At 41.6% G+C, this 19,754-nt stretch overlaps 1 protein-coding gene across 15 annotated transcripts in view; it reads right to left on the bottom strand.

The window, feature by feature from the left end:
• ATP2B2 (ATPase plasma membrane Ca2+ transporting 2) overlaps window positions 1-19,754 on the bottom strand; it is a 404,406-nt gene that overhangs the window by 157,790 nt on the left and 226,862 nt on the right. For all 15 annotated transcript variants that reach the window (XM_074550120.1, XM_074550115.1, XM_074550116.1 and 12 more), the window contains one exon: window positions 17,447-17,934. In XM_074550120.1, coding sequence (XP_074406221.1) covers window positions 17,447-17,645 — 199 coding nt within the window. In that variant the 5' untranslated portion in view covers window positions 17,646-17,934. The remainder of the gene's footprint in view (window positions 1-17,446; window positions 17,935-19,754) is intronic.

Genomic DNA, 19,754 nt, shown 5'->3' with positions numbered 1-19,754 from the left:
TCAGTTTAACTCTCTTACACTTTACAGCTGGTCCAAGACTTGTTTTGTGGTCTGTTATAAAATCTCTAACTCTTGCTCTAATTCCCTTCAGCTTTTTTTAATATTTTTTTTCCAATTGCAGGATCACCTCCAATATTTCCATGGCAGAAAAGCTCATTCAGAACCATGCTGAAGGAAGCTGCTGTGTGTCAGAGTGAAAAACACAACAGTGAAAAATATGTTCCCTCCTGTGTAGAGCAGCTCAAGCTTCTGAAGTACAAGCACTTAAATTAGGAGCAAGTGCTACTTTATAAAATCAGGGCAATATTTCCAGCATTTGAAATGCACATTGCTGTCTCTCTTCTGGCAGAGACAATCTCTGCACTGTTCAAAACTAAGTTCATTATTAGAATTGAACCAGATAAGATTCAAAATTAAATCCATCTCTGCCTTTCTCTGTACACCTGAAATTTTGTAGGCAATACCTGAATTCTTGTAGGCAATTCCTTAAAACATGGTATTACCCAAATGAGGTTAATTTTGTTAACACAGTTTTCTAAATAGCCCAAGTTCTTTAGAAACGCTGTGGTTCATGTTTTTCTATGGAAGAAAATAGTTTGGGAATCCACTGTATCCTATGAACTATGTCCTGCCTTCCTTCTCCTTCTGCAAGCTTTGAAAAAAATCAAAATATATATCCTCCAGGGTTTTAGTCAGTTGGAAATGGTAACATGGTTCATTGATGGATTGATTACCCATATTTTTACATATATTTTAATAAAGTCTCTTTTAAATTTTGGATCCCAGAAGTTCTTAAGTACTTCAATCATTTCCTTTTTCAAAAGTATTATTGCTACTGCAGATTCTGGGTGGATTTTTGCCAGAAAATGGGTGGAAAGAGATGAGTAACTGCAATCAAATTCCCTTTAAAGTGTTCCTTCTCAGAGCTAGATACTATAAAAAACATCATATATACAACATTAACAGCACTGTAAGTGTTTACAGAAGATATTCTGAGAGAAAGATTAAATTTTCACTCCATCTAAACATAAACACCTGGATTGAAGAAAAAAAATATGCTTCTATTTTGGGACATCAGAAGTCAGACTGGAAGCAAGAGAGAATTTTCAAGGCTGTTTGGCAGCACATGAAATTGCAGGGAGTAGAACATGCAAAATTAAGTCAATGTGACACTGAGGAAGGGCTTTTCACCCCTGCCAGACATAATTTCTGATACAATTAAACCACACCTACCAATTTTCTTCTAAGCCTGCTGCCTTACCACTCCCATTTAGGCTTTGTTTAGGCAAATAAATATTTGTTTAGAATTGTTTTATTTGAAAAAGTGAAATAAAGTTGTCAGCTTCTCAGGTGATGGCAAGATGTTGTTTATCAGTTGCTGCTTCAGATTTAGGGAAAGGTGAAATCTTTGAGTATTTCTGCAGACTGAAACCTCCATATTTCAAAAGGATTAGGGGGAAACTCCAAGCACAATTCCCAAAAGGAGGAGTATGAGCAGCACGTTACAGCTGGAAATCCAACAGATTTCCAGCTGAAAAGTAGATTCAAGTTAATGAATTCTTTGGTAAGTTCAAGCAATATAAACAGAGCTGTTCATAAAGGACCAGGCCTCCTTGGTTCCTTTATTTAACAATTAACCCTCCTGGAAAAGCAAACTCATCCCTAGGGAGCCACTGGCACCTTGGGCCCAGCCCTGTTGTACAGAGGAGGTAATTTGAATAAAAACTGGGCAATACGCTGCCAGTTTAGAGCTGGGATTAATGGGTTGAGGTCTGCTCACTCTTCAGGACCCTGCTGTCCCAAAGATGGCCATGCTTACAAACCCACAGGCACACCTGGATCTTTACCTGGCTGTGTCTGGGAATGCAATTGTGCCTTAAACATTACACTAAAAAACCCCAAAATAAACACTAAATCCCCAAATCAACCCAAGCCCCAACAAGTTTTCCTCTGTGAATTCCACCTGCAGCAGATAACACCACACAAGTGGTGGGGTTTATCTGCACAACCTGGGCTGCTTTTACCCCATAAACCACAGCCTAAAAGGAACCTAAAGTGGCACCAGGTGAATTTGGCCATTCCATTTCCTAAAATCTCCGAGTGCAGCACTGTCACAGACACATTTTATGAAAAATCCTTTTGCCAGGGTCTTTTCTCCTGAGAAGCTTCAGCTTCTCCATGTTTTGCTGCTTTGGAATGTGATCTGGAGAATTGTTTACCCAGCTTGAGAAACTGTTTTTACTTGATGACCAACGACAGCCACCTGTGTCGAGGCTCTGAGCAGCCACAAGATTTTATTATCATTCAATTTCTTTCCTTGCTAGCCTTCTGATGAAATCCTTTCTTTTAGTATTGTTTTAATAGATAATTCTCTTTCAATATAATACGTATCATAAAATAACACATCAGCCTTTTGAAACATGAAGATTCTTATCCCTTCCCCTGTCCTGGGACCCCTGCAAACAGCACCACACAGCACGAGCTGTACAACAGCATCTTTGCTGAGTTGGGTGCATTAATTAATGGGATGGGTGCGTTAATTAATTTTTCCTGCCAGCTCACCTTACTCTCCCACAATACTGAGCACAACGTCAGGTGCTCACCTCTGAAGAGACGCGGGCTTGCTCGTTAATTAGCGCCACTTGCCAGCTCCTGTTAACGAGCTGTTGGTTACTGAGTAAACCAGGGCTTGGCTGTCCATGAGGAAACTCTGTCCTGAGCCTCCCACTCCACTGCCATGCCCTTATCTGCTCCTGACTCTGCCAACACCTCCAGTAACCCTCCCTCAGCTCCTGCTGATTAGAAACGTGCCTGAACCCAGGGATTATCCTCACATTTCACTTTCACTTCCTAACACTTCCTTTGCTGCCTCCCCAGCCCTTATAACAACAACTTCCAGGCTGTGGGGTTTTAAAACCCTTTTGGCTATTTTTAAATTGCTATTTTCTTTATCTGTTTTTGAGGATTAGGTGAAATCAGTCTTTTGTGGTGTGGGGAAAGCAGGAGCATCGCTGTAAACTTGGATTTGTAAAGATAGAATAGTAGAATGTCCCTGGCTTCCTTGGCTTTACGCACTCAACTCAGCACAATTAATTAAGGTTCTATAAATTGCCATGCCAGAGTTCCTCCCAGTTCTCAAACCAAAATTACCTTGAGCGCTTTTCAACAAGACTTAAGTAAGGAACAGTTGAATTTAAATAAAGATAATTTAAACAGAAGAGTATCTGCTAATATTATACCTTATCACATCCAATCTTTTCCTATGAAAACCAATTATCATGATATGAAAGCATTTTAACAACTAATTCTTTTATTTTAATTATTACATCTTGATTTCTTAGACTGGATAGATTATTGCAGTTGACCAAACAGTCAAAGCACCAAAATCCATTAATTTTAACAATATTATAAAAGTTTATCACTTAAAAAGGCTTTGTCATAAACCCTAAATGTTAAATTAATAATGTCTTTTCTAGAAAGTATTGAAAACTCTTGTGATATGCCCAAAAAGAAAAAACTTGATCTATCTTGCTTAAGGAAGAAATAGAAACTTCATCTTTGATGTGAATAAAATAAGGGTTAAGTCAGGGGACAGAATGACACAAAACCCAATTCTTGCAAATCTGGAAGCACAAACACAAGTAGCCAATCTTCCCTGTCATTTAAAATACTGAGTTTCAGCCAGTAACTTTTACATTTAATTATCTCACCCAGTGAAAACAGGCAGAAGTTTTCAAAATTAATTTCTTATATAAATACTTCTCTTGACAGCCTTTCCAGCAAAGAGCAACCTAAATTTTTTTCAAAGATTGAGAAACAAAATCTGATCTCATTTTAAATGGTATGAAAATCACTGTGTAATTTGGGTTTGGAGCGGGTTTGGGGTAGATTTGGTGGGGTTTTTTTGCTTTTAAAAGCCACAAGCCCAGTTTAAAGATCACTGCTGGCCTTAAAATAGTTTCAACTGGAAACTGGTCCATCCATTTACAGAAGACCATCTAGTTCCTTGCTCAATGCACCTAGCTTGTAATTATCAACTGTATTTAATATCTCAAGTAGATTTATTTGAAGTCATCCTGAACTATTTGTCTTTAACAATCAGCGCTGAATCTGCTGCCAAGAATTAATGTAGCCACAATCTCCCAGTTGCACAAAGGGGCATTTGAGTGATGCCACCATCCTGCAGAACAACCTCAGAGATAAGGGAGAGACAGCTCTCCCAAAAGGGCCAAGTTCAAACAGGAAAAGCAGGCCAGAGCAAATAAACGAGATGAATTCTGCCAAAAGGGCCAAGTTCAAACAGGAGAGATGCTCAGCATGACCTGATCAATACTTGGAAGCACAGGGTCACCTCCAAAGGCTTGGGATGGTTAGAGAAAGTGGAGCTACCTGAGGCCACAAGGGTGATTTCACTCCCATTTCAAAATCAGAGATATTTAAGACCATCAGGAAGCAGGAAAATAAAAATAAAAAAAAAACCCAAAGCACCAAACAAATAGAGATCATAAAGCAAATGAACAATAAAGGAAAAGTGTATCTGCAAAGAAATTGTAATCAATGAACAATAAAGGAAAAGTGTATCTGCAAAGAAATTGTAATCAATGGACAATGGAAGAAAGTAAATAAAATTGAAGCAAGAGTGGTTTGGTCTGAAATCACAGCAGAACAGAATTTCAATATTTGTTTTTTCATGTTGTCTATAAGCATAAATTCAGACATGGAAGAGTCCACAAGAGGGAACAGTACACTGAATTTTAAATGTGTAAAATGCAGATATTCATAGTAGGGCAGCTAGATTACTTAAATTTATCAGGGAAATATTTCTATCATTGCTGACCACTCACACTAGCACCTGCAATTGTTCAATACCATAAGAAAACATGGATAATTTGCAAGATTAATAAATACCTCCTAGGCATTAATTAGCCTAGCTAATAGGCTAACATATAGGATAACATCACTTAATATTTTTTTGTTGTTCCTGTCAGCCACCAGCAGTCCTTGCAATCCACCAAAATTACAACATTCCTGGGCAGTCCCAAGCAGCTGTGTTATCAATTTTTAATAATGGAATGAACTTTTGCAAAATATTTCAAAATTAAAGCAGGCTTAAGCCTATTCCCCTCCTTCCACCCCAAAACTTGAAATGAAGCTGGCAAAAATTTCTCATAAAGATCCCATGGCAGCCTCCTACGACTGAATCTTTTAAGGAACATTTAAGCAAGACTGAAGAAGCCCCCCCAAATAAAATTCAGGACTCTCAAGCAACAATGCAAGTTAAGAGGCTGACAATAAAGGTAAGAGAGGAGCAAAATCTCCATAAACCACCATGAAATGGTGATAAATAATGAGAAATGGTGATAAATAATGAGAAATGGTGATAAATAATGAGAAATCCAGGGGATTCCAAACTGGGTCCCAGGTTTGAGGCACGGATTCCAAACCCCTCATGTAAAATGGAGTTTGCTGTTCCAACATGAGCGTGGCTGGACAGAAGAGATGCCAGAGGCTTGCAGGAGCAGCAGTGGGTTCTACAGGGAAGGATGTGCCCCCCTGCACCCAGAGCAGGGCTGGATGTCCCCAAGGCACACCTCCCACCCACACAGGAGCTGAGGTGTCCCTCAGCAGCTGCTGAGCGTGGGGACATTGGCAGGAGGGAGCAGAGGAGCAGACACAGAGCTCTCCCCACCCAGGGAACACCGTGGGTTGTCACCCCACAGCCAGTCCCGCCCGATTGTTCTCCGGAATTTGAAGCTGTGAGCTGCAGAGACATTTCGTGTCAGCATCAATGCTTTGGGAAAAGTGGGGCGGCAAAAAGAACTGCCAGCGCTTCATGGCAAAACATGCCACGCTGATAGCCTTGTTAAATAGGATTAACATCAGGAATTAAAAATAACATTTAGGTTTGGTGAAAAAAAAGAAAAAAAACTACTGCTTTTACCTTAAGAGTCCTCATCTATTGCAAACTCTAAAAGTTATTTTCAAATCTTTTCAAACTCTGTAGATCTCTTACCATGCCCACTGTTCAGGGCTGAAGGCACAAAATCTGTTTCTTCAAAGCCATTTATTTAACCAACCCAACCATTTATTATCCAGCCCAAAGGTGAACCCAGCTCACTCTCAGCTTGCCCAGGATGGTATTTTGGAGCAGTGTGCACACACAATTTAACAAGCTTTAACTAAGACAATTTGAGCTTCATGGCTTCTGCCATCTGATATTTCTTATTGAAGGAAATTAGCTCAGCTGTGCTGTGGCATTGAACACAACCAAGCCAGCTCGTGGAAGGAAACACCACTGACCTGTGGCACTTTCTCAGCAGCTAAAACTGCTCCATTTCTGTGCTAACACAACCAATTGTGCACATCCCTCAGTGTGCACCGTGGGCTTGGGTGGAAAAGAGAGAAAAGAATGATCATTCCTTTAAAACTCACTTCTGAGGGTTCTGGGATTTACCTCAGGGGTTGCAGCACATGAGGCTTCATGTTCATAAGCAAAGTAAAGCAGCAGGAGGTGTAACACAACCACTGAGACTTCCTTGGGAAAAAACCCAGCAACACTTTTTCCTTATATATCTGTAAATTTTAAAAATTCATTTGTAGAGTCCTTCAACACCCGGAGCTTGGAATCATCTGATGGACAAGGCAGCAAAAATAAACAGATTTATCATCCTAGTTCCAACTACAACTCTCATGTAAAAGCCTCATGTAGAAATGAATTGTTGGAAATTATATGACACTAATTTTTAACTAGTTATTTTAGTTGAGTTTCTTCACAGACTCTTGTTGGATACCAAAGATACAGGGGAGATTAAGGCCTGGAAAACTGGAGAAAAAGGACTAAAAAATAGGAACCAAATTAGCATGAAGAGGAAAAGATCAATAACCAATAGAGGACAGAATATTAATAGAGAGAATCATGTCACTTGGAACCAATGAATATCGATTTCTTTGCTAAAAATGCATAAATAAGTGAAAAGGCTTTGTATCAGCATTGGTGTGGAGGCTGGAACTTCGTCAGCCACTCACCTTTGGGCCAAGATTGAAGTAATGCCTTGCTAACACTAAAAAGACAGTGTTAGAGAGGGTTATTTTTGCCCATTTTGGGAGGATTTTGGTCCCATCATGGACCTATTTAACAAGAAGGTTCTTTTTGCCCATTTTGGGAGGATTTTGGTCCCATCATGGCTCCTGTTGGACGCACCTGTACCACTGATAACCTGCCCCAGTGATCCCCCCAGATGATTGTGTCTGCAGTCTGGAAAGCAAATTGTTCTGAACACTCCATTGGGCACCAGGTCCAGAGCCAGGGGGGCAGGGTGAGCTCTGTCACACTGTCCCTGCAGTGCCCCACACACCCAAAAACTCACTGGCTTGAGAAAACAATGGAACAAAGGAGCACCCCGGGGAGAGCTGCACAAAGCCAAGCAGGGGAGCACACCTGGATGCTTCCAGAATGTTCCAAGTTTGCACCATATTTCTGCAGCAAACAGCAGGGGGCTTCAGAGTATCTTGAGGTTTTTCTCTCAGTAAAATCTCAACAATTTGAGGAGTGAAAATCACAGGTTCGGACCTGGCCAGCATCTTCACTCTTATTATTCATTATCACAAACAAGGAAGGATTTTCTCCAGGGTTTCTGCAGGCTAAAAGTCACCTGTAACAGAGATTTTGGCTGCAGATGCCAAGCTGGATGACCTCTGCTGTCCACAGAAAACCATGCAACAGCCGCGACCTCAATGGCAAAGCAGAATGTTGATGTAATGCAGCAATTCCTATTGCTGTAGGATTTTTAAATGAAAGTAAAACAAGTTCAGGGTGTAATTAAAAGGCAAGAAAAAGCAAACTAGAAAAGATAAAACAGAATGGCTCAGAAAAGAATGAGCATTCCTCTAAAACTGAGCTCCTGTGCCAGGGAAAGGGAAGGGGGCCAGCACATGATTGGAGTGAGGCAAACCCAAGGAAACCCCTGGTGCCACCCAAGCTTCCAAACTGAGGCAAACACTTGAGACTGCCAGGAAAAATGCACAAAATCCAAGTGGATTTGCTGTATTGTTTAGGGAAAGAATTAACTTTGGTGCCCAGACTAATGCTAAGATTATAACTGCATAGCTGCTCTGCAGTTCCACAGCATTCCCATATATTTTTTTCCACATTAATGCTGCCAGAGTCCTGAACAAGCAGCACTCAGCTTGTAGCATCCAAGGAGCTGTGGCCTCAGTCATGGAGGCAAAGTGAAATCCTGCTGCAGTTCACTGGATGCTCCAAGAAAATTCTCCTCTTTTATTCTGTACCTTCTAGGGTAAGCTCACCTTTCACAAGTGGGGTATTCCCTCTTTTCCAGAGGAAACGAATCACGACAGCTTCTGAACTACTCCATAAATTTGATCGGTTTTCCTTCCCAATACTCATTTTTTCAGACTTTTTGTACCTCAGAGGACTGTACCTACCCAAGCTGCCCTCACAGTGAAAGAGACTGTGGAAAGTGCTGGGGAGGAGAGATTGACACAAAATGCAAAAGGAATAATCAAAGGAGCAGCACAGCCTGTGGAAGCTCAGGTTTGTGAGTCTTAGCAGAACTGACTCAGCTCACAATCCACACAGGAAAAGAGTATCTGCAGTCCCTGAAGAATTTCATTTGAAAGCAAAGAGGAAACAAGGGCTAGTAAATGCTATTGTTACAGAAATAGCAGCTCCATACACCCAGCTATTTCTATTACACAACTGAAATGCTCTGCATTTAATAGAATCCGTGGCTGCTTTGCCAAGTTCTGGACTGGCAATTAGGATGGGACATTGAAATGCATTGTTTTACCAGCTCCAAGCCAAGGACAAGGAATGGGATTTATAATGAGCATTCAGAAAGGGTTTCTTCCTTCTTTAAAAGTTAAAAAGGAAGTTACTATAGCCTGCTGAAAGCTGTGCCAGAGAATGTCATCTATTATCTGTGAAAACAGGTTCTTTATGTCTGAGGTAATCATCAGCTTTTCAGGATGTTGGGGAGGCTGCTTTCTCCTTACACCTTGCAGGATCTCAAGCACAGTTTCCAGAACACCTACACAGATGTGAAAAAAAAAAAAAAACTCCTGGAGCTAGAGGAGAAATAATTTCTAGAGATACTTCGAAGGCAAGTCAGAAACTATGAGTGTACCACATTAAAGGAAGTCAGCACTGAGGGAGTGCAGATATGTTTGTCTTGGAAGCACATTGAGCTGACTGCCAAAAATACATATTTGGCTTTATTTTCCATTCACCTTTATAAATAACAGGCATGTCAAACACCAACCTCTGACTTCTTGGAAAACAAGTGGAAACAGTAAATTTGAACAGTCTAGATTTGAAGGGTGAGTAGTAATTGCAAAAGGGAGAGGAGGCAGGAAATCATTACTGCACCTAACACTTTTCTTACCCCAGGTCTGTTGATATAAGTTATCTTCAAAAGAAAAATGACAATTTAATCATGCTAATTCTTCTTGCAGGGCTGCTGAGCTTACACTCAGTGAAGCCACTGCCTCATTTTATAAAAAAAAAAAAAATAAATATATAGCTCAATTCACTTTCATGAAAACACAGATATGCAATGCTGAATAAAAGAAAAACAAAATTCAGCATTTCATTATTGTGAGGAATGGCATTTTCATCACCTGTCCAATCCACAGATGATCCTTACAAAGACTTGAGCAGCAGAATTTCCCAATTTCCATGGTTCAGCTGGGAGCAGCATCACTGCTAGCAGTGACACTTGGCAAAATGTCTGAGAACACCTAACATAGATTCAATTGTTTTATCTCTATAATTTAAGGTAACACTTTAAAAGAAGTAGGTTTATGCATCCCTGCAAGTGCCGGCTGAGACAATGAATTAAGAGCCGTGCTCTTGCAGCAGGGCCAGTCCCACCAGGACAAAGCCACAGCACCGACAAAATCAGGCAAAAACCCTTCTCTGTCTCTGATACACTGCAAAGGCAAAGCTTAATTCCATCAAGGGCACACTGGCTCCATCGATTGGATTATTCATTTGGTGTAATGGACTTTGCTTTCTTCCTGCAGCCTTCTCAAAACAAGAACAAAATGAAGATAAATCAGCTCTCACTCAAGGCTGGCAGTCTATAGATATTTATGGATTTCTGAGCCCTGCAGTACAACAGGAGGGAGGCATTCCCCAAGGATGTTTTCCTCTGCAGTCCTGTCACCCTCCCAGCAGCTGCCCAGCACAGGGACACACCAAGGAAAGGCTGCAGCCACCCCTCCCCTTCAGGTCCATCACTGACCCAGCACAGGAGCCACTCTGACCCCACAGCCCAGAACAATCCCTGTTTGATCCTCCAAGCAAAGGCCTAATTGCCACTTTCCAAGGGAGCAGCACCAACGCAATCCCAGTTGGCCACTGGGCCAGCTGACGTGGCCTCCATGGATCACAAAAATCATTTCCCCCCTCGTTACACTCTGTCCATTACGTTTCAAGCCTGGCCTCATCTTTTTCTCACACAATGAATGAACCGATTATGCCAACAAACTCAAGCCACTACTCCTACGAATGAGATTACAGGTTTATCAACTGCCCCATAAAATGGCAACACTTTCCGTTTCTTTTTAATTCAGCAAAAAGGGTTTGACTCATTGTATTGCATCACTGCATTCAGATCAAGGAGAAACTTGGGGCACAACACGTTATGGAGAACGTTGACCTGTGATAAGCTCTTTGCAAAGAAGGAAAGAATAACAGAAAGTTGCTGGCCGGGTTTTCCTTTGACTTACGACACATTGTAGTTGTAATTGAGGTAACTATACTGAACAAACACTAGTCCTGTGCAGAATGAGTACAAAAAAAATTTCACATCCATTTATTACCCTGTTGTTTAAATCTGAGGTACAAGAGCAAAATGTATGTCTGTGGTCAGTACACCCTGCCTGCATGCATTTAATGTCTTACAGGGTAAAGGGATTTCAGCTTGCATGAAAAGAGCCTCCTTTCTAAGCATTGCACCTGCTGAGCTAAGATAATCGTTGAGAGGAAGATGATGTCCTGAGTAATCACATAAATAAATCAGCACTGACCCCAGAAAATCTCTGATGCTGCCTAATAGAAAAAGCAGAAGGCACTCACTCACTTTCTGCCCTTCCTGGCCTTACTTTAAAGCACTGCCTGTAACCCAGAGAAAATCTTTTTGCAAGCCATTTTGGATTCTCAAAGGGCCAGGTATCTCTTTTTTTTTTTAAGCTTTATGGGGAAAATGCAATATGTCTCTAGTTCTCCACAAGTAACTGAACAAAGCCAAAGTAAATCAGCAAGTGGCACGACATGCAAGAACCCAGAAACAAAATGAGCAATGAAATTGGACTTATCACAGAGAAAAATCTGAGCCATTCATTTGAGATTTTTATGTTTGGGTAACCTTTGGAAGAATGTTTGCTGTTCCATTATACAAACAATGGAAATATTAGATAAGGAAAAGAAGCACCATTGCCAAGAAAAGTCCATGCACCCCTTCCAAATCACGAAACATGGAGATGTGATTTTATGGAAATATTACATGCTGCCTGCAGCAGGAGTGTCAGAGGTACAGAGCCATTCCTGCCAAGCCCAGTGGGCCCAGGGAGTGCAGCTCAGGAACCCCTGGGGCAGCACATCTGCATGGCACTGCCCCATGGACACATTGACACACAGGAGCCAAATTCAACCTCCCTGAGGCCAAGCCTTGCAGCTGGGCCAGGCCTGCTGAGCAGGACTGAGGCAGCCCCAAAGTGTGCCAAAGCAAAGCTGCCACAAGTTATTCACACACAGCCATCCCTGCTCCATCTGCTCCAGCCTTTCCCAGCCTGCCAGGCGCCCGTGGCAATGGTGCTCCTGGGACTGGGGACAGGCCCAGTGCTGCTCATAGAGATCCTACAAAGGGCCATCAACAGGAGCCAGAGCTTGTCCCTGTGCAGAGAAGGGACAGCAGGAGTCCCTGGGTGCCACAGGGGAGGCTGCAGAAGGGAAGCCCCTGTGCACACTCTGCGCTCTTCCCACAGCCAAGGACCCCTCCGGCTCCCACAGAGATAAAGGCAGAGAAACATGGAATTATTTGGGTGGGAAAGGACCTTTAAACCTTGTCCAGCCCAACCTCTTCAGAGAGCAGGGATATCTTCAGCTAGGTCAGGTTGCTCAGAGCTCCATCCAAGTTGGAGTTAAAAATGTCCAGGGGTCGGCATCGCCCATCTCTGTGGGCAGCCTGATCCAGTGTTTCACCACCCTCACTGTATGAAATTCCCTCCTTATATCCAATCTATATCAATCCTCCTTCAGTTTAAATCCATTACCCCCCTCCTAGCACAACAGGTCCTGCTAAAACATTTTTCCCTTTCTTACAGGCCTCCTGCAAATACTGTGAGACTGCAATGGCCTCTCCCTGGGGTCTTTTCTTCCCAAGGGAGAACAAACCCAGCTGGGATACACATGAGGGGTTCTGAAACTGCAACTTCCAAGTGAAGGAGACACATGAGGGGTTCTGCAACTTCCAAATGAAGGAGCACCCAGGACCCCCTTCCTTCCTTGCCAGTCCCTCATGGAAAAAGGCAACCCCTCATGGACAGAACAGGCCCCTCATGGACCGAGCAATCCCCTTGGCCAAACACAGGTCCCTCAGAACCTGTTGGGGCACTTGGGGACAGCCAGTGTCCACTGATGGAACCACAGAAAAATGCCAAGTTATCCAAGCTCTCAGCAGCTCAACCACATCTGGCACTGCACGAACAGCCAGGTGAAATATGAGTTTAAAGTTCCTCCATGGGGTTTTTCCATGGGAGGTAGGAAAAGGCCTGGCAAGGCCTTGGCCCTGACAGTGCTGAGGGGATTTTTCATGGCCAGGGCTGATTTCATTGTTCAAACCAAACCTTCCATGTGGGGAGACCATGTACAGATAAGGGCTGGATGGGGACTTGGAGCTTGGCTGCTGCCTGGGGGGTTGGCAAATGGGCCTGAGCTACAGGAGATGTTTTGATAACACAAATAAGGATGAGGAATTAGGCAGTGTGGTGATCCGGAGAGAGGATGAGCAGGTCTGCTCCTACAGGGCTCTTAAGGTGCTGCTTTGAAGGTTGTTAAAGTATTTCAGCTCAACATCACAAAAAAATTCCTCAAATCCACTTTCAGACAGCTGGCAATGTTCCTTTTAAAGAGATTATAAAATCAATCAAATATTATCCATCCTCACCTTAAATGTAAAATAATGTAAGAAGATCTTGAATTTATGGATAATATTTAATGGTTTATACATGACCAAGTGTATTCTTTTAATAATGAAAATTGTGCTATCACCAATTTCTTTACATTCATGGTCTGTTTTGACAGTGTGTTAAAATAAAGCTCAGTCTCTAGCAATCATAGAATAATTATTCTATATTTCTATTTTAAACTTCTATGTGTCTGAATCAAATATTTTTCATTCCTTTCCGATCTTCTTTCCAAATTCTTTGCATCTCTGTAGCTGATTGAACACAGTGGTGCACCTGACTGCAATTCAGTGTGAGCCAGCAAGAGCAGCTCCCAAACAGACTATTAAGTTATTAAAGGTGCATTTTCATAGAAGCAAGTGTGAGGAACCAAAACTAATGAGTTATTAAAAGCAGCTGGTTAATTTTGTTGCATTCAATCTTTCTTCATCTTCTACCTCATCGTTAAAATTGTGAAAGGCTTTTTAGATTGCAATAATGAAAAATAAACACACCTCCCCAGTTGATTCTCAGTCTTTATGCCCATACCCATTTGAAAAGAGAGAACTTCTCTGGTAGAACAACTAAGGGCAGTTTTGATTATTTAAAAGACAACTTCTACAGTAGAAATATTATCAGTTAACTGTTAACTGATATTGTGTCTTTCTGTAAAACCTTTTCATGGTATCCTGAGACCATTTCTAGAACAAAGTACCAACAGAAAGACTTCTGTGCTGCTGTAACGTCATCACTAACATGTAACACCTCGTGGAGTGCCTGTTTGGGGGGTGGTTGCACAGATACCACCATGAAAAGGTTCTTCCTTAATTTGAAAATTTAAAAAGCTTCACTCTACTGTGCTGGGGCACAGCCCCAAGGCTATCAGAGCTCCAGGAGCATTTGGACAATGCTCTCAAGGATGCACAGGGTGGGATTGTTGGGGTGTCTGTGCAGGGCCAGGGGTTGGATCAATGATCCTTGTGGATCCCTTCCCACTCAGGGTATTCATCATCCTACACACAGTGAATTCTTCACTTTTTACATGCACTGGAAATGGCAGCATCCAAGTATTTTTAGCAAGAAATCAGGGAATTTAATTCACTGACATACTCCTATAAGAAGTAAACATTTTTATAAGAGAAAGTAGATGAAAATTTTGTTGTAAATTGGTGGGTACTATATAAAATTGTGGGTAAATATAGTTAAGTATTGGAGAGAGTGGATTCCAGTCTCATTTGGTATTCATCCAACTAACTCATCCCATTTTACCAGCTGTCCTTTATAAGGTATCACTGATGCTCCAGTGGGCCTCAGAGACTCCAATTGCATGGAAAATTCTACAACTGTCAGCACAGCTCTGCCCAAGGGGGGATTCAGCATTGTTTTGCAAAGTGACAGGGCTAGATACTGCCTATAAGTGGTATTTCTGGGATAATGAAAGTGAAACTAATCTGAACATAAATATTTTTAAAGCAAATTCAAGTCGACACATATGTGTATTTTTTTCATATAAATTATTTCCATAGATTTTTGGGAGGTTCTTTTCATGAGCACTTAAATGGGAGCTTTTCATTATAATATAATCACTTTAGGGCAGGAAATCCCTCAGGCATAACTGAGAGCTGGGATCTCTACTGCATCTATAGCTAAAGGAGCAATCAAAGAAAATTTAAAGGAGAGACTGAAGTCTCGTAACCCATAATAATATTATTAATTCATTCAGCATGCAAATATTATTCTACTCAACATTTAGCAGACTTCCCCAGCTCCATGCTGAATTCAGACAGGGGTTCACTGGGAAATGAGCCTCACAGCAGAGGCAATGGCATCTGAGTTACAAATATGATGCCTTAACTTGAGAAGTTCAGAGCCTTTAAAAAACAGTCTGAGAAAGCACTTGCAAGTGTGATTGATCCTGCCAATCCATAGGTGAGACATCTAATATTAACATGGGAAATGAATTGAGTCAGCTCTGAGCTCATTACTACTTCTTGCTTTCTAAATAAACCAGTAAATTCAGTTTAGGCGACATTCTACCAAATTATCATGTCCCTGCTGCAGGAAACATTTTTTTCCTCTGCTCTGGTATCTGTTTCAACCCTTATCCCACAGTATTACAAGGACTTTATCCAGTAAATTATGGAAGATCTTACAAGGCAAAGAAGAACCAAGTTCTACAGTCAGGTCCTTTTACTGTTTCACAGTCACTCAGGACTCCTGCTCAGCCATTTGGTTTTTTCAGAGAAGTGCCCTGCAGTAATTCTTATTTTGTATTTCCAATAAAAGCCTGTGAGATGTGCAGCACACCAAAGTATGAACAACAAAGTTGTTCAGGGAACTGTGCTTCACCAAAAACGATGCCTGGTTGGAAAAGTGATTTCCAGGCACTGTAGCAAATTGTGGTTTTTCACAAAGGTATTCAATGAGGAATCCACAGTTTGCTGCAGATACGATAAAGCTAAGTATGTCTACAATTAATTTTCCAATCATATCTGCTTGATGTTAGGATTCCATTTCCATGTAAGAAATTTTTTTTTTCCTCTAAGAATAGTCATGTCTCCAAGAATATCCTCTTGACTGAGCTTGGAATCAAGAAAAACAATGGCTTGGGACTTAGAACTAAATATAAGCTTATATTTGTCATAAGCCTTTTAAGTTTCTCTGTGATGGATAGTTTCTCTCCAGTGAAAGTTTCCAGAGTTTGACAAGATATATTTCAGAGAATTTTTCCAAACAAAACAATTAAAATAAGATGTAAGCTTTGTGTGACTGGGAATTCCTATTATGTGATCTACTTGAAAATTAAAACCCAGCAGAGCCTTCATGATTCCAAGGCTATGCTGATTGCCATTTGAAGCTGGAAAGGTTTTTCCCTAATGCACAAGTGATGAAGTGCACGTAATGCTTGGAGGAAAGTTACCTTATCTGCAGTATCAGATATAGATTACTGCTGGAGTCAGTGTGCCACGCTGCTGGATCCATACACTCTGTTCCAACATGAGGAATTGAGTTTCCCTGATGTCATAAATTGAACACATAATGCAATTAACATCTCCTTTGAAGTTCACATTGACCAAGTAACCACTAGAATGAGTTGGCATAACTTGACTGAAGTCACCGCCACGAGCTCGGCTCAGACAGAGACTTCAGCTCTGACTTTCTGCAAATGTGGAACTCTTGAGGTGAGACATTGATAGCTGCTCCTTTGGGACCCCTCAGCTGGCGTAATTTATGGTATCACACTACAATTGACATGTTTATGATCACACCAATAATCCCAGACTTTGAGGCATTTAAACACTGGAGGTAACTAAATTATTAATTTTAGAAAGAAGAGAATGGAACAGAGCCAAGACTTCTATCTTTGTGAAAAAGAAAAGAACTTGAAATGAACATCTTGGCTACTTTACAAGACTGCAGAAACATTATAGACTGAAAGACTGTGTAATTTCCAAAAGTGTTAATACTCCTTGGAGATGAAAATAGAGTGACAAAAATAGAATTCTTAGAATAAAACAGAATTTTACTTGTACTTAAAGAGAAAGAAAATTGTATGAGGAGAGGGAAACATTGCACTATTGTCAATGCTTTATGGGGAGCTATTTGGTTTGAGCATTGAAAACCAGACTAATAAACGATCAAGTAGAAGTCTCTAAAAAGACTTAGGAAAATAGATACTGGAAGGTTATGATTGGTAGTATTAAACACAAGAAAGCATGGAGCTTAATGTAACACACAACAGAAGTGCAACTACTAAAAACATCGATACAATCAGAGATTGATGATTTCAGCAAAATTACCTATGATAATATAATAAGTGAAGATTAGTAACCTATATATAAATATTAAAAAATATATGGATCTACACAGTAACATAATGTGCGTCTCAAGTGTCATTTCACACTCTCAAGATTTCTAAATACCTAGAAGCTGTTTTGAAGCAACTATTTTGCACCTTCTTACCCCCAGGAGCAGAGAGATTCAAGACTCTTTTCAATGCCTAAAACATGTCCTGATTTTTTGTGTCATTTTAAGGAAGAGTTAATACATATAACTGTTAAAACAAGAAGCACTCCTTTCACCCTCTATAGGTGGACTGGTTTACCTTCCTTTTTAGAGGACTCTTGTTTAGTTATTGTTGGAAATAATGGCAGCATCATGAGAATTCTGTTCAGATAGGAATCAAAACCTCTTTTTTCACTGTCTGGAGAGCATTAATACAGATTCCTTTAATTCAACTGAAATGGTAAGTGCTTACCTTCTGTTGGTGATGTCTTCAGATGTCTGCAGAGCCCCTCTGTTTCCCCATAAGTCTCTTTAATTTTTACTACTGCTTCTGTCCCTCGGAGTTCCATGAGGGAGCGCAGTTCCTGCAGTGTGCACCCAAACTCTCCTGCATGGTTGGCCTCATTTCTTTGGTTCTTGGAATAAAAATCGCTATTTGTCATGTCACCCATCGTGGCTGGTTTATATTGCTCCACTCGTTGTAGTTGGATACAATCTTAAAACTGTTTTAAAAACTGGAGGAGAGGAACCTCGAATTCCAAATCGGAGAAATTAAAAAGAATCCCGCGTGTGTCCGGCGAGCGACGTGGAGGATGCCCCTGGCGTGGAGGGTGTCCCTGACAGGCTGGAGGTCACAGAACGGCTGCTCTCAAGGCTGCAGACCAGCTCCACTCCATTCACCATTTCCCATTATGCTGCACCCAAGCTGTGGAATCTACATGGTCATTTCTTCCTCTGGACCTTTGGGAAGAAGCAGAAAGGACTCATTACAAGGGGGATGGTGTCAGACGGGTGGTGGCATCCCAGAGGAGCCGCGCAGCACCACGGTGGGGTGTCCTGGAGGTGCTGCTGGTGGGAAGCATCCACCCAGGACAACACCGGCTCTGCCTTAGATAAAGCTCTCCACGGCTCAAGCACCAATAGCAGCGCTGCTCGAGTCCAAAGAGCAGCCGCTAAATGAGATGAGTCATGAATATTAATTAGTGAGCGATTAGCCCGGCGTGCAGGATGCACCCCCAGTACGTGCTCCGCTCCATACACCGGGCTGTCCTCTGAGCACAACAAAGGCTCCCTGATAAGGCTCTGAGCTTAACAACGGGTTAAACCCTACCAAGCTTTCATTATGGGTTAAAACAAAACTGGTTTTTAGCACAAAAGCGGTGAAACTTGGGGGGAAACTATAGAGCCACCATCAGAAATGTAGAATATATTTAAATACATTACATCTTACAGCCTTGCCTTCTGTGCAAGCGAGCACAGCGTGGATGCAGTGGGATGGCTGGGTTGGAAGAGGCAGAGCTCTGTATGAGGAGCCCTTTCCCCCGAGCCCAGTCACCACACACACACACAGAGGATGCTGCTGGGCTCTCTCTTTTTCCTTCTTTTTCCCTTTGTTTTATTCTCTTTTTTATGTGCAGTGTTGAACGAGTCCCATCTGGGAGACAGTTGATTACTTGCTAAAGCCAGCCTTTAAAACCTGTTTCCCCTTCCCATATTCTAATGAAGTTGGTTTAAATACTGCTGAAACCAGCTATTATATTTGGCACGCAGAGTTTTAACAGAGATTAAAGGTTTCTTTTTTGCCTCAAGCGGGTTAGTGCGAGTGCACTGTCTAATCTAGAGGTCTCAGAATCGTTTTCATAATAAAAAAGATCTTTCAAAGGGCACCCCAGCAGCCTAATAACTGACCAACCTGTCACAAGCAAAGGTCACACATTGAACTTTCTAGGCACAGCATTCCCCAGTGGAAATTATATATAAATGCCCAGATAAAGCACATCAAGAGGAGCCCAGTGCCTTTCAAGTCCCGGGTTTATATTTGTGCAATAATTTTAATCTCCCACCCAGCTACAGCTGACGTAACACGTAGGGTTTGCTATTTCCACTCTCTAAGGACGTTGCCGTTGCTCTGCAGTGACAAAGATCAGGCCTGTGTGAGCACTAATTTGGAGTTATCTTGCTCAATTAACAAAACTGAACCTCTACCAACCCTCTTCTTTACAGCTGCAAACCTCAACATTCCTTTGATTTCTGTGGAGGAAAAAGTTAAACAAAAAAAAAAAAAAAACAAGAAGGAAGTTCAAGTTTCACTATGATATCACAGCCCAAAATTCAAATATCAGCCAACTGCTACACATTTCTTCCACCCATCCTATTTACTGACGTATCTTCTAGTGCTAAGAACTTCTGCCACCCTCAACTTCACGTATTGCTTTCCACATTCATGAGATGAGAATTTCAGCACAAAATGGTTTTTGTGCTGAAACAACAAAGAGAAATTTGAAGTAGCAATTAAAAAGGGTTTTTATTTGCCAAGCAGGAGATGGTGAACCACACTCTGCTCTCCATTGCTGCATCCTGGGCACTGCTCAGCCTCAACCCATCCCCAGGTACTCCCCTATACCCAGCAGGAAGAAAAGGCCTTACTCACACTACTGCTTTGTCTCTTTGTAAACAGGATGGATCAGAATTCCGAACAGAAATAGCATCAGCCTGCAGCATTATTTGGGGAAAAAATTGCAGGCCAGAAATGTCACAGATGCCCAGTGAAACAGGCTTCA

Source organism: Zonotrichia albicollis, chromosome 12, assembly GCF_047830755.1.
Source record: "Zonotrichia albicollis isolate bZonAlb1 chromosome 12, bZonAlb1.hap1, whole genome shotgun sequence".
Lineage (NCBI taxonomy): Eukaryota > Metazoa > Chordata > Aves > Passeriformes > Passerellidae > Zonotrichia > Zonotrichia albicollis.
This window is presented reverse-complemented; position numbering and strand designations above follow the sequence as displayed.